This window comes from Neofelis nebulosa, chromosome 4 (assembly GCF_028018385.1).
Source record: "Neofelis nebulosa isolate mNeoNeb1 chromosome 4, mNeoNeb1.pri, whole genome shotgun sequence".
NCBI lineage: Eukaryota > Metazoa > Chordata > Mammalia > Carnivora > Felidae > Neofelis > Neofelis nebulosa.
The window spans coordinates 114,194,286-114,206,956 of NC_080785.1; the positions used below are offsets into that span (position 1 = coordinate 114,194,286).

Consider the following 12,671-nt stretch of genomic DNA (forward strand, 5'->3'; position numbering starts at 1 on the left):
CCCTGATCAACAGAAACTGTGAGTTACTAAATGTGTTTCAAGCTGCTGAGTTTTAAGGTAATTTTTCCATGGCAATAGATGAGTAATACACCTGGGCCAAACAAGGCATTACTACATCACGGCCTGAAATTTGTCCTACAGTTGTCTTGGACGAGTTACTTAACCTGTGAGGGCTGCAGCTCCCTACCTTCAACAAGAGAACAGCCTTCCCTACCTCACAAGTTAAATGCAGTGTCTGTGTGAAGGATCTGCTCACTGATAAACAACCGGCTTGCTATGAATTCAACACCGAAAATTTTAATGGACTCAAACTGGCTTACCAGTATCTTCAAGGAGGAATTTCAGTGAACTTTTCATATTTATATTTCCTTATAGCAAAAACATTTTTAGTTAGTAAAAACAAAGGACACATTCAACACCAGGTAGAAGTCATATTTTCCTTTTAAGTGACTAAATACACGCCATTTCTTCTCTTGGCTGCTACTTTGGTAACAATTAGGTCCCCACCTCTCAAGAACATTGCATTGAACAGGCTGACACAGAGCCAGCGTGAACAGAGGCCCCAAACCAGGGCTTGTGGAAGAACAACAACAGCAAAACCAGCCTTTCTCTTCACTTAGGGACTGTGAATCAGAGTGTCCACAGTTCCAATTTCTAAACACGGAAAACCTGGAGCTCAAAGTGAAAATGGAAACCAAAATGCATCAGAAATGAACTATAGTACCTCTTCACATACTCAAGGTCAAGACGGTCCATGAGAAATACGTATCTGATCATCTGGCCTTGTACTGGGAATGGCCCCACTCCAGCATTTTTAAAGGAAGATGGTTTTGTTTCTATTTCATTTCCCACAGGGGTATAAAATCTACAAGGGCATATAATCAATCAGAATAAATCAGCTCACTCACAAGATACTCCCAGATAATGATTTCTAGTTGCTGAGCATAGTCAGCACATTATTTCAAAGAGGCAAAATTCAGGATAATCTGAGAATTCGAAAGTGACAGCTACATTTGCTGATAGGTTTATGGGAGACATACATTTTTTCCAGTGTATATGTCAAAGGACCAAGACCCCTGATCATCAAAATAAGTTATTTTGTACATTATAGTGCACAGAACAACAGAGGGAAAGACACGTTCTCGGAGAATGACCAAAAGGCATCTTACAAAAGGTTCATATCACTCTGAAGGAGAAGGACTGGAGCCCAGTGCCTTATGGCCTTCATTAGCTTGACCCCTCCTCTTCTTTGGTTGCAGTGGCCTCAGTGGGAGCTGTCTCTTCTAAACGTTCTGCTGGCTTCTTCTCCTCCTCCTCCTCCTCCTCGTCCTCCTGAGGATAGAGGTCGGGGTATTTCTGCATGCATTCCTGCATGGCCCGGAACTGGTCTACACAGTCTGACCCCTTGACATCCTCTGTGCTATAGTGGAAGCAGGAAAAGGCCGACTTGAACTGTTCCCCACAGGGGCCACTGGCCATTCCCCCAAGGCACGGGCAGTTCCAGTTAATGTCTCCATTTGGCAGGATCAATCCTACAACAGGAAGATAGGCAAGGAAAATGTGAGACAGGCTCTCTACGGTTTCTGAAAAAGCAAAACTAAGTGCAGTCTTTGAAAGCTACTCAGGATAGGAACTGTCGCCTGGTAGGCCCTTGTCTTTGGATTTGGATTGGGTTCAAATGCAGCATTCCTTGGCTCAGCTGGAGAGAGGCCACCATGGATGGCAGCTTTTGTCCATGCACGACACTGATCTATATTCTAGGCCGCCTCCCAGTGCGATGCCTGTGGCTGTGCCCCGAGAGCTACAAACTGGAAACCGTTTAATCCAAAGAAGCAGCCATCGTTGGGTTGCTTAGCGAGAAGCTTTTTCAAAGCCCCGACACCTTAAGAAGGTGAGGTATTGATCTCTTTCTTTCGATCTCTGCTCCCCTCCCATTCAAATGGGTAAGATTAGTCCCCTCCCCCAAAACAGGCACTTAGCTCCCTCCAGCGCCTCTGGCTCTGCCACTGCCCGCAGAAGCTCAGCTCGGTGTGACGACCGGTGAAGAGGAGGCTGATCCTTCTGCACTGGCAGGAAGATGTCCAAGACATGGTGTACAAGGGAAAAAGCTAGTGGCATACCAGATGGTGTGGTTCCGGTCTTGTAACAGGGAAAAACCTCCAGGGATGTTAACCATACTAACCAAACTGCTCAAATGCACGCGTGTGTCAGAGAGGGGTGCAACTACAGACTGATTTTCAGTTGCTCGCTTACCATTTGTAAGTGCTACTGGAGTAGCACTTTTCATTTCCTTTAAGAGCTTCTCCTCTGCATTCACAACTTGGCTGTTTGGTTTACAAGGCCTAGTTTTTAGCCTATCTTGGCTCTTGAGATGCCTTCCTCGCTAACTCAATCATTTCTAATTTCTGATGTGACATGAGACCGCACAACTAGAGGCCACTGTCGGATTATTAACCGGCCTGTTTTCAACACTGTCATGTCCGGGAATGGGGAGACCCAAGGAGAGAGAGAGACAGAGATGAGGAAGAGCCAGTTGGTGGAACAGTCAGAACACACACAACATTTCTCAATTAAATCCCCTTTCTTACATGGACATGGTTCATGGCACCCCAGAAAAATTACAATAGTAACATCAAAGATCAGTGATCACAGAATCACCCTAACAAATACAATAATGAAGAAGTTTGAACTGTTGCAAAAATTACCGAAATGTGACACAGAGACACGAAGTGAGCAAACGCTGTTGAAGAAATGGCGCCAAAAGACTTGCTTCTTGAAGCAGGGTCACCACAAACCTTCAATTTGTGAAAAACGCAGCATCTGCAAAGCGCGATAAAATGAGGGGGCCTATATACAAACGCTGCCCTCCGAAGGCTCAAAACTAGGAAACCTGCACAATCAGTTTCCAAGTGAGACGTTGTGATAAGAACATTTTTAAAAAAGAGCCCAGCTCTGCAGGAGTCTTCGTTTGATTCTTTCTCAGGGGAAGGCATGCTAGACTGAGGTAGCTCCTCACAGAGGGCACTGAGGGTGCCAATCTGCATTTCAAGGACAACATGTAGAAACACACAGACGTCAACATGTTAAATCAAGCCCAGATGCAGCAGGTTCCAAACATGCAATCAAAGGCCGGCCACTAACTTCCCTGGCCAGTCCCTCCCTCCTCCTCCAGTTTCCCCTCCAGACCAGGGGATCTTTAAGACCCTCCTCCAGTCTTTCTGAGTCTATGAAAATGACTTCTGCCATCTTGGTCATGACACTCTTAGCCATTCCAAGTGCTGTCTCAGTCACGGAACTGGGTGCCTTGATACAGGCAGCTGGCATAAACTGGGGGCCTGCCTACTCTGCTGAGTCATTCTGCAATTGAGAGCTCAGAACCTGGGTCCCAGGGCTCGCTGCTGAATGTGCTTCTTGGTACAATCATTCACTGGAAGGGGCTGCAAAGGCAATTGCCTTCACGGTCCACGCAGATCTATCATAAATGACAGAAGTGGGTAGGACAGAAAACAAGAGGAGCGATGAGGCCCGGCAGGAACTGGAGGGGACGCACAGTCTCAACACAGACACATTCAGTGTTGAAAAACACCACGAGGCAAAACAAGGCCTGATTTGTCCCGTAGGCCCTGCAGAATGTGCTTAACTAATATGCACCTAAAGAGAGGCAGAGTATTGGAACTGACACGTGGCTTATTTTTCTTTGTAAGAGTGCTGGTTCAAGATTACTCCCACGGCTGCCATTCTCAGAATGCGAACACCGGAGAACATCTGTACCTCCCAGCGTCCCTGGCAGGGTGCTAGACACCTCAGCTCTACTCTGCTCTAACCCCCAGAGGCAGTAAGGGTAACACGTCAGGTGTCCCACCTAAGAGCACACTGAGAGCATCTGAGAAATTCCCATCAGGAGCTCATACTCCGCAGGCTGCTGCTGCAAGCTCTTTCAACTGTATTTCTCACCAGCCAGCACTGGAAGCTTTGTTAGTTCGCATCACAGGTGTCAGAAATGGCTTTAGACTGGCAAGCTGAGGACCATTGACGATACGAACTGTTTATAAATCCCGCACACCCACACGTCAGCCTTACGCACGCTGCGGAAGTTCCAGTGAGCCCAGCAGTCTAAAGCCTTTGGAGTGGCACCCTCAGCCCATATGACCAAGTGACCATTCACTAAACTGTGAGCAGCAGTTCTGACTAGGCTAGCTGGTCCTGCTGCCGGAAAGCTGTCCCTCTATCTCGAGTGAGCATCTCGTGGAAGGTGCTTCCTGGAGCACGTACAAGGAGAGAGCCGAGCTTCACCACCTCACAGAACAAGGTGTTAGGACTCTCACACACCTGCTTGCTTATAGTCTGCAGATGTGGCAGCGTTCAGGCTGCAGCTGGACCGAGCAGGAGGATCCGTCGCCATAACCTGCCCGCAGCACTGGAATCCATTTCCGCCCCGCACCCCCTGCCTAAAACTTCGTCATCCGGAAACATCCAGCCAGCTTTAGTCGGTGTAAAACCTCAAAAGAAAAAGAGGCAGAGGACTTCAGTTCAGCAGAAACTCAGGCTCTGGCCTAACAGCCAGGGAAGAACAGCAGCACGAGAGCTGCACAGCACTCAGCACAGCCTCTCGCACCTCCAAGGGAGGTGGGCTCACAGTCCCTGGAGACGGTCCTTGGCTGAGAGGGGCCCCTGAACACCCAGCCTTGGCCAGGACAAAATGGGAAAGGAATTTTGAACATTTCCTCCAGGAAGGATCTGTGTGTCATACCCACCGTGCTCCTCATATGGGTCATTGGGGTCATCAGCCACCAGCTCTGCATTGCTTGGGGTTTCATGGTCTTCTTTGGTCACAAATATGATTCGATCCTTCCCTAGCGTTTGGAGAACAGAGGAAGAAAGGTTTCACTCAAGAGCAGCCAAACAGCCCCAAACCCAAAGAAGCCACGCAAACCAGGTTTTAAGACTTCCCGTGCAAAACCCGAAAGGGAAGAGTGTCCATCAAAATGCCCTCCCTGGGCTGCATCACTGAGTCTGTGTGACAGTCTAGCAGCCACTTCTACTGAGTGCCTACAACTGAAACAAAAAGTCCACCAAGGTCATGAGTGAGGAAGAAGATGCCATATGCACCCTCTAGGCAGGAGATGAAATGCCCGATCCAACCAAATGCATGCTGCTTTTAGTCCCCAGATTTGCTGATAATTCAGTGGTGCAACAACTCCTTTCTTCTTCCCCTCAAGAAAGGAGCAGTCCCTTCTCAGAACTCCCATGGTGCTCTGACTGTCCCCATTATGTCCCACCAACCTAGGAAGGCCTCATCAGCCTGCCAGATCTCCCCTCCTCCCCAGGCCCAGCGGGGAGCCACAAGCTGTCATCCTAATGGTCACTTGGTCATATGGGCTGAGGGTGCCACTCCAAAGGCTTTAGACTGCTGGGCTCACTGGAACTTCCGCAGCGTGCGTAAGGCTGACGTGTGGGTGTGCGGGATTTATAAACAGTTCGTATCGTCAATGGTCCTCAGCTTGCCAGTCTAAAGCCAGACAACTCTAGTGGAATGAAGATGATTCACTAGGGCAACCCCACCTAATCTCACTAGGGCTCGAATGCCTGTGGGTAGGGAAGGGGTGGAAGGGACAGGGAAGGACTTGCTTCTAGCCCCCTAGGGGTTTACCTACAGTGTTCAGAACGCAAAGTCTAAGGGGACTGAGAACTTTGACAAGAGAAGAGGGCAGTGATGTGGGTGCCCGGCCAGCAGCCCACTGGCTGATATAGCCACTTAAGTGTATCCGAGAAGATTCCCTGTGGGAAAATATCCTGGTCACCTACCATTGAGTGCCCACAGTCAAGACTCTCTCTAGCCTCTTGGCTCCTAATCATGGCCAGGAAAGAAGGGCTCATGATGGTAGGGAACACTGTGGCAGTTCCCCACAGCCCACGACGCCTGGGGCAACTTCCCAACAAGTGGAATGACTAGGGGGAGGAGAGACCATTCCCGAAGTGCTGATGTTAGCAACTTCTGTGACAATCTGCAGTGTGTTATTTTTTTTAGAACAATCACCCAACCTAAACATAACAGGCTGGGCAGGAGGGTCAGTCCCGAGGCCCTGCAAGGACCAGCATCAGGAAGCCAGCACTTCTTGTGAACACTGCCTTGGTCAGGCCATAGCCCCTGGCCCTACGTGCCTGGCTTGCCAGAGGGTCCTGAACTTTCAGACCGATGGGAGCCAAACGCATGCTCTGTGAGGAGCTTCTCCTCAAGGGAGGCTGCGTAAGCACAGAAAAGGGAATCAACATTGATTGAACCGGGATGGGCGTGACCCGTGGCTTTTCATACAACAGAAAACCAGGCCCAGAACGGTTATTCAGAATCACCCAGGTGGAATGGCAAGGCAGGCCCCTCAGCTACCCGACTCCCTCCAGCTCTCCCCTATACCTTACAGCTGTCAACACTACCTCGCCTTCCTAAAAATCCCTAGCCATCAGCCAACCACACAGCAGGTGTCCACCCGATAGTCCTGGTGTGGGTGGGAACACCTTGTCTTCAGCACTCCACACTGCATGCTCATCAGTTTCCCCTGCAGTCCCTGGAGGGCAGACTGGGGCTAGCTGCTCTCTGGGTCCTGTGTGTCAGCTCCCTGCAGCCATCCCATCACCGCCCTGGGACAGGAGCCCCATTGTACAGTGGGAGCCTAAGGCTCTGGGAAGTGATGTGCCTGAGCTCACACGGGCCTGGAATTTGCACCCAGCTCTGGGCGGCTCTAAACACCACACGGTGGAGATCCTTTGCACAGACCCGCACTGCCCCCCACCCCAAACACACACGGGAATGAAAACGACAGCCCAACTGGGTACTTAGCATGACTCGGACGCTGTCCTGAGAGCTTTGTGTGCTTTGGGAAGGAATAAATGTTTTGTACAATAAATACCGATGCAACTCCTGACCCCCAAAAATGTTTGCTGAGTGAATAAACAGGAACTTTCCTCTAAGCTACTGGGTACCCACCTGCTGAAGGGCAAGGACAAGTTCAATGGTACTTTGAACTTGGTACTGAGTACCCATTCTGATCCATGAAATATGGGATAATGGGACTTCATCTGGAAGGGGATAGGAGGTGTCTGGCATTTAAGGAGACTTCAGGTCCTGCCCAATGGGCCCTTGGACAGGGCCTTAGTCAGTGGCCTGGAGAGAGTGAGCTACTATGGGGGCAGAGGCTGGGTCTGCAGAAATGTGGCTCTCTGAGAGCTGCTGGCATTTTCTCTGATTATTTCAGTTGTTTTCTCTTTACAACATTTAGGAAAGTTTAGTCACAGGCTTGCTAAGAGAAAGCAAGGAAAAAGGTTTGGGCCCACACTGGGCTCGAGTATTTAAGGAAGAGGCTTGGGGAAAAGTACTGGGGCTAAAACCAGAGCAACACCTCCAGAGAGGACAGCTTAGGAGGCAGAGGGAAGGCACCCTTCCCGTGCTTCCACAGGGTCTCCCACATGGGATAACGGACAGTAAGGACAGCCGACCCTTGGCACACACGGGGACTGGACCTCCAGCCCACCCGAGGTCTCTGCTCTCCCTGTGGATCTGTTCTCCCGTGACCAGTTCTTTCATGCTTGTCAAACTGTAGCTCTCCCTACACGGGCTGAACTGCAGTCCCGTCCCTGACAATGAAATCCCAGGCTGGAGTCCTCAATTCCTCTACCAGGCCAAGGCCACACAGCCGGGAAGTGTACAAGATGAAGTCAAGGCCTCTCTGACTGCTATTCTCACCAGAGCACAACAGAGCCTCTCTGGGTCCTGGACTGAGGTTTGGTCCCCTAATCGGCATCTTAGTTCTGTAATTACACAAGCAAAATCAGCTTAACCTGGACCATCTTTCAGATTCCAAGTGCCTTGAGACAAAAGTCCTGGATCTTGCTGCTCCTTGCCTCTTCCACTAGTCTTTTTACTTAGCGGATGTTTAGTTACACGTTTTAAATTAGGCTGAAGCTTAACGATACCTTTAGTTGAATTTGGTGGCTGAAGCTAAGTCTTAGAGGCTTCATGGACAGAAATGAAGTGTGGGGGAAATGGTCCTGATGAGCTGTGTCTGGCAGAGAATGTAAGGATTCTGAGCCTCCCTGAGTGGCACTTTTCCTACCCTGGATGGGTGTCTTGGTCCGTTCAGGCTGCTCTAACAAAATACCACCACCGACATAGTTCATAAATATTAGAAAGTTACTGCTCACAGTTCTGGAGGCTGCAAGTCTAAGATCAAGGCACCAGTATGATAACCTTCTGGTGAGGGGCCCATAGCAGCTGCCTTCTTGCTGTGTCCTCACATGGCGGAAGGTGCTAGAGATCTCTCTGGAGCCTCTTTTATAAGGGCGTTAATCCCATAAGTGAAAGTTCCACCCTCATTTCTTAAGCACCTTCCAAAGGCCCCATCTACTAATATTATCGCCTTTGGAGGTTAGGATTTCAATGTATGAAACTGGGAGGGGAGGGGACACATTCATACCATAAAACTGAGGAGAGACTGTCCCCTGGGCGATCGGACTGTGGTTTCTGGGCAGGGACGTATCTTTGTTTCCCCAATCCTGGTATCCAGATGATGCTCCTTTTGTTGCATGGACAAATAACAGTAAGGGCTAGAAACCATGTGCACAAAGAACAGAAGCACAGATCTGAGCCTGAGATAGAAACCCAGCTTCAGAAGGTCTGGCCCAGTGGCATCAATATCACAGAGTTTAGCACTGCAGTTCAAATCTGGGCTTAAGCACATAACAGCTGTGATCTCAAGCACATTCTTAGGGCCTCATGAAACAGGTCCCCCAGAAGCTCAGCCTATCTTCCTCCCGTGGTCAGGGCAAGAATCACAAGACTTTACTTAAGCAAAAGGGGTGAAATGAGTTTCTGCTCTCACCTTAAATCCCACTCAAAAGACAGTAATTTTTTAAATAGTGGCAAATGACAAGGATAAAATGGCCAAGAAAAGAAACCATCACAGGCCAGAGAGATCAGTACAGTTCTGGAAGTGGGAAAGCTGAGAGAGAAGTGCTCTCTGACATAACAGAAAGCTGAACCCAAAGTCACACGAAGAGAAGTCAGCTCGAAGAAAATCTATCCCCACCCCAGGACCCTGGTAGGGGCCAGGAATTGGGGGTCCCAGGGCCCACTCTGGAAAACAGGACTTAAGGGTGAGGTTGAGAACAGAAAGCCTAACTGAGCAGCTGGATACCGAGATACCCCCAATTCGGTAGTTTTACTCTCTGCACAGCCATTCTTGACTCTTTTCTCTTAACCTCCATCATCAAATCTGGTTGACTAGGGGCGCCTGGGTGGCTCAGTTGGTTGGGCGTCCCACTTCGGCTCACGTCATGATCTCGTGGTTTGTGAGTTCAAGCCCCGTGTCGGGTTCTGTGCTGACAGCTGAGAGCCTGGAGCCTGCTTCAGATTCTGTGTCTCTCCCTCTGTCTGCCCCACTCCCACACACACTCTCTCTCTCTCTCTCAAAGACATAAATCAAACATTAAAAAAATAAAAAAGTCTGGTTGGCTCTGCCTTCAAATACATCCAAAAAGATCTGCATCTGTCGCTGCCAAGACCCCATCTCCCACCACTGGCTCCCTCCACTCCCACCTCCTTGCCTTTACTGGACATGCTGGGTGCATACCTACGTCTGGCCTGTGCACAGGCTGCTCTCACTTCCGGGAGCACTCTCCAGATACCCTCACAGCCACCCTCTCCCTGTCTTTATACCTCCTGATACCACCTTCCCTGATCACTCCCCATCTCCCTTACTCTGCCTTCTTTTTCTCCAAAGTGCTTTTCCTCACCTACCATATCATATTTGTTTACCACCTGTCTCCCCTGCTGAAATATCAGCTCTTCTGGGGCAAGGATTTGTCTATCCCTTTCACCGCAGTATCCCAAGAGCCTAGAACAGTATCCAGAATGTGGTGGGTAATCAATATTTGCGGAACAAGTGAATGGAGAAACCAAACTCGGAAGACCCCAGCCCCAGCAGAGGACAGGAAGACAGAATGGTTATTACCATTAAGCAGATTACAAAAACAAAACCAAAAAACCCGGGATGGGTGTTCTCATTTCCCCCAGAATGGGCACACACAAACACAGGATCTGTACACAGCAGAATCTTCAGCGGATCCATTCCAGAAAGAGCGGCCATCTTTTCCACCAAACCACAGAGTAGATTACGTCACCTGTGCTCACCACCATGTGCCGAGACTGGCACACTGCAGGTGCCTAATAAATGCTTGTTTGAGGAACAGGAGAGGGCAGATGGCAATAGAAAAGGAGGCAACTAAAGAAAGGAACAGTGTGGCACTGATACAGAAAAGGGTGGGTGGTCTGAGGCTTGGGAGCAAGGCTGAGTCCAGGCTCTGGAACACCTTGAATGCCAAAACTGGGTGGTGGGTGGACCCCCCGAGGAAAATTTGCACCGGCAAGTGACTCACTCAGAGCACAGAATGAGGAGCCAGCCATGGGAAGAGCTGGAGACAGATGTACCAGGCAGAGGAACAATGAAGAGGCCAGTGTGGCTCAGCAGTAACCAGGTAGTTAGAAATCAGTCTGGAGCCCGTTTGGGCAGGGACTTTCAATTCTCATCCCCAAACTAAGAGAGAGATCTTTGACCCAAGAAAAGATAAGGATCCATGCTTTGGTGACAGATGGAAACAACCTTTCCTTCCCAAAGAACCTGCGACTCCTAGATATCCTCATGGGCAAGAAGTCTTACTCATCTGCACAGCCTCATTCTACCTAAACAGCTCAAAATTATTCGCTAAACGAAGTAAATTAGAAGCCCAGAGAAAGAAAATTAAAAACAAGAGGCCTACTGTCGAACAAAGTGGTGAGGGCTGAGGACTTTTGTTCATGGCACAGTTATAAATCAATAAAAATAGTACTCAATAGACACATCAGTGAGGATTATAGCTCTATGACCCAGGAAAGGAGGAGGTCTAGAAGCAGAATGAGGTACTGGGGAAAAGGCTTGACGTTTAATTTTTTTTTTTTTTTTTTACATTTATTTATTTTTGAGAAACAGAGTGTGACAAAGCATGAGTGGGGGAGGGGCAGAGAGAGGAGTCACAGAATCCGAAGCAGGCTCCAGGCTCCAAGCAAGCGGTCAGCACAGAGCCTAATGAGGGGCTCGAACTCACAAACTGTGAGATCATGACCTGAGCCGAAGTCAGACGCTCAACTGACTGAGCCACCCAGGTGCCCCAAGGCTTGACATTTTAGATTGAAATGTTCTCCTAACTGGATGTGTGACCCTGGGTAGGTCATCTCCTTCTCTGGTCTTCAGATCCCTGAATTAAACTGAGGGAACCAGACTATTCACCAAAGGATTTCTGGGTGAGTTCTAACTCTCTCTGTGGCTTTACCTTCTCGTGTGTCCACCATCCCTGTTGCCAGGCACAGAGAAGATGCCCATGAGTATCTGCTGAATGAATGAATGAATGAATGAAGACCAACTTGTCATTTTAGAAGACTGGAAGCTGGGGCCTGCAGAGGTCAGGTGACAGCTCAGGGACAAAAAGCCAGTTAGTGGCAGTGTGTGAGGAGGTCCTGGGACTCCAGCCGAAAGACCCCTGGGTTCTTCAGTAGAGATAAGAACAGATGGAGCAAAGAGGAACTAGGTGGAGAGAGGGCACTTTCTTGAAGAGTTGGGGTGGAGGGGTGGAGGTTCCCAGCAGAGAGCTCCCTAGAATCCGGTGGCCACCAAACTGGATAGTGCAGTTCTGTGACCACACTGCTTTAGCTCAAACCCCAGCTCCAGGACTTAAGTCACCTCTGTGTATTAAGGTCTACTCTTGGGTAAAACGCGAATACAGCCTCGCCTAGAATTATAAAAACCGCTGCGAGATCAACCAGAAAAGCCATATAAAGCCCCTTGAACAGTGCCTGGTACATAGTAGGGGCTCGATAAATGTCCCCGTTGGTGGCACTTTTACCACTCCAGCACAGCCCTAACCCGAGTGGCAACTTTTCTTTCGGGACAGTTAAAAGGCGGGTACAAATGGAAAGGCGTGGTGTGCGGTTAAGAGCGACGGTAACAATAAATCCCCAATTACGAGGCAGAGGAAGCGTGCTCAGCACTTCCCGCGCCCCCTCAGCCTGGTTTATGAAGTCCGCCACGTGCTGGTCCTTCTGAGGTCAGGGTTCGAGTCTCACCGTGACCTTGGGCCAGCCTCCTTCCTCCCAGTCTCGGTTTTCTCATCTGCAAAACGGACGTGGCGACCCAGCGCCCAGCCCTCCCAAGGGTCCCGAGGAGGATATCCCGGGCCGCTCCTCGCGTCGCCCGCCCCTGCAGTGGGGTCGCGGGACGCCGGGGCCTGTGGGGCTGCGGGGGTGGCAAAACAGCGTGTCCCCTGCAGGCCCTCGTAGGCCCGTCTCCAGGGCAGCCCGCTCTCCCTACCTTCCTGCCGGCAGTAGGCCATGGCTGCAGCCCCGGCACTCAGACCTCGCGGCGATAGCGGCAGCTGCCAGGCGGCGGCAGGCTCCCGCTGTGACCTCTCCTCAGGATGGGCGGGAGGCTCCGAGGCCCACGCGGACCCGCCCCCTCCAGGCCTGCCCGCCGCGCGCCTGCCTGCGCGCCCTCCCAGCCCCAAACCCTGTTCCCCTTCAGCCGGGAACTACATTTCCCAGGAAGCTGCGCGCGGCTCGGCGACGCTTCAGGCGATAGGAACTACATATC

At 50.2% G+C, this 12,671-nt stretch overlaps 1 protein-coding gene across 2 annotated transcripts; it reads right to left on the minus strand.

The window, feature by feature from the left end:
• Positions 1–281: 281 nt before the first annotated feature.
• On the minus strand, positions 282–12,607 carry CHCHD4 (coiled-coil-helix-coiled-coil-helix domain containing 4). 2 transcript variants are annotated; one of them, XM_058725872.1, is made up of 3 exons: positions 12,393–12,607; positions 4,755–4,853; positions 282–1,532 (listed from the first exon to the last, which is right to left on the minus strand). In XM_058725872.1, exons 1-3 carry the CDS (start codon positions 12,412–12,414, stop codon positions 1,228–1,230), a joined length of 426 nt encoding a protein of 141 aa, XP_058581855.1. In that variant the 5' UTR covers positions 12,415–12,607; the 3' UTR covers positions 282–1,227. The 2 variants fall into 2 exon arrangements, with proteins under 2 accessions (XP_058581855.1, XP_058581854.1); XM_058725871.1 differs by lacking the exon at positions 12,393–12,607 and adding an exon at positions 12,149–12,288.
• Positions 12,608–12,671: the final 64 nt, after the last annotated feature.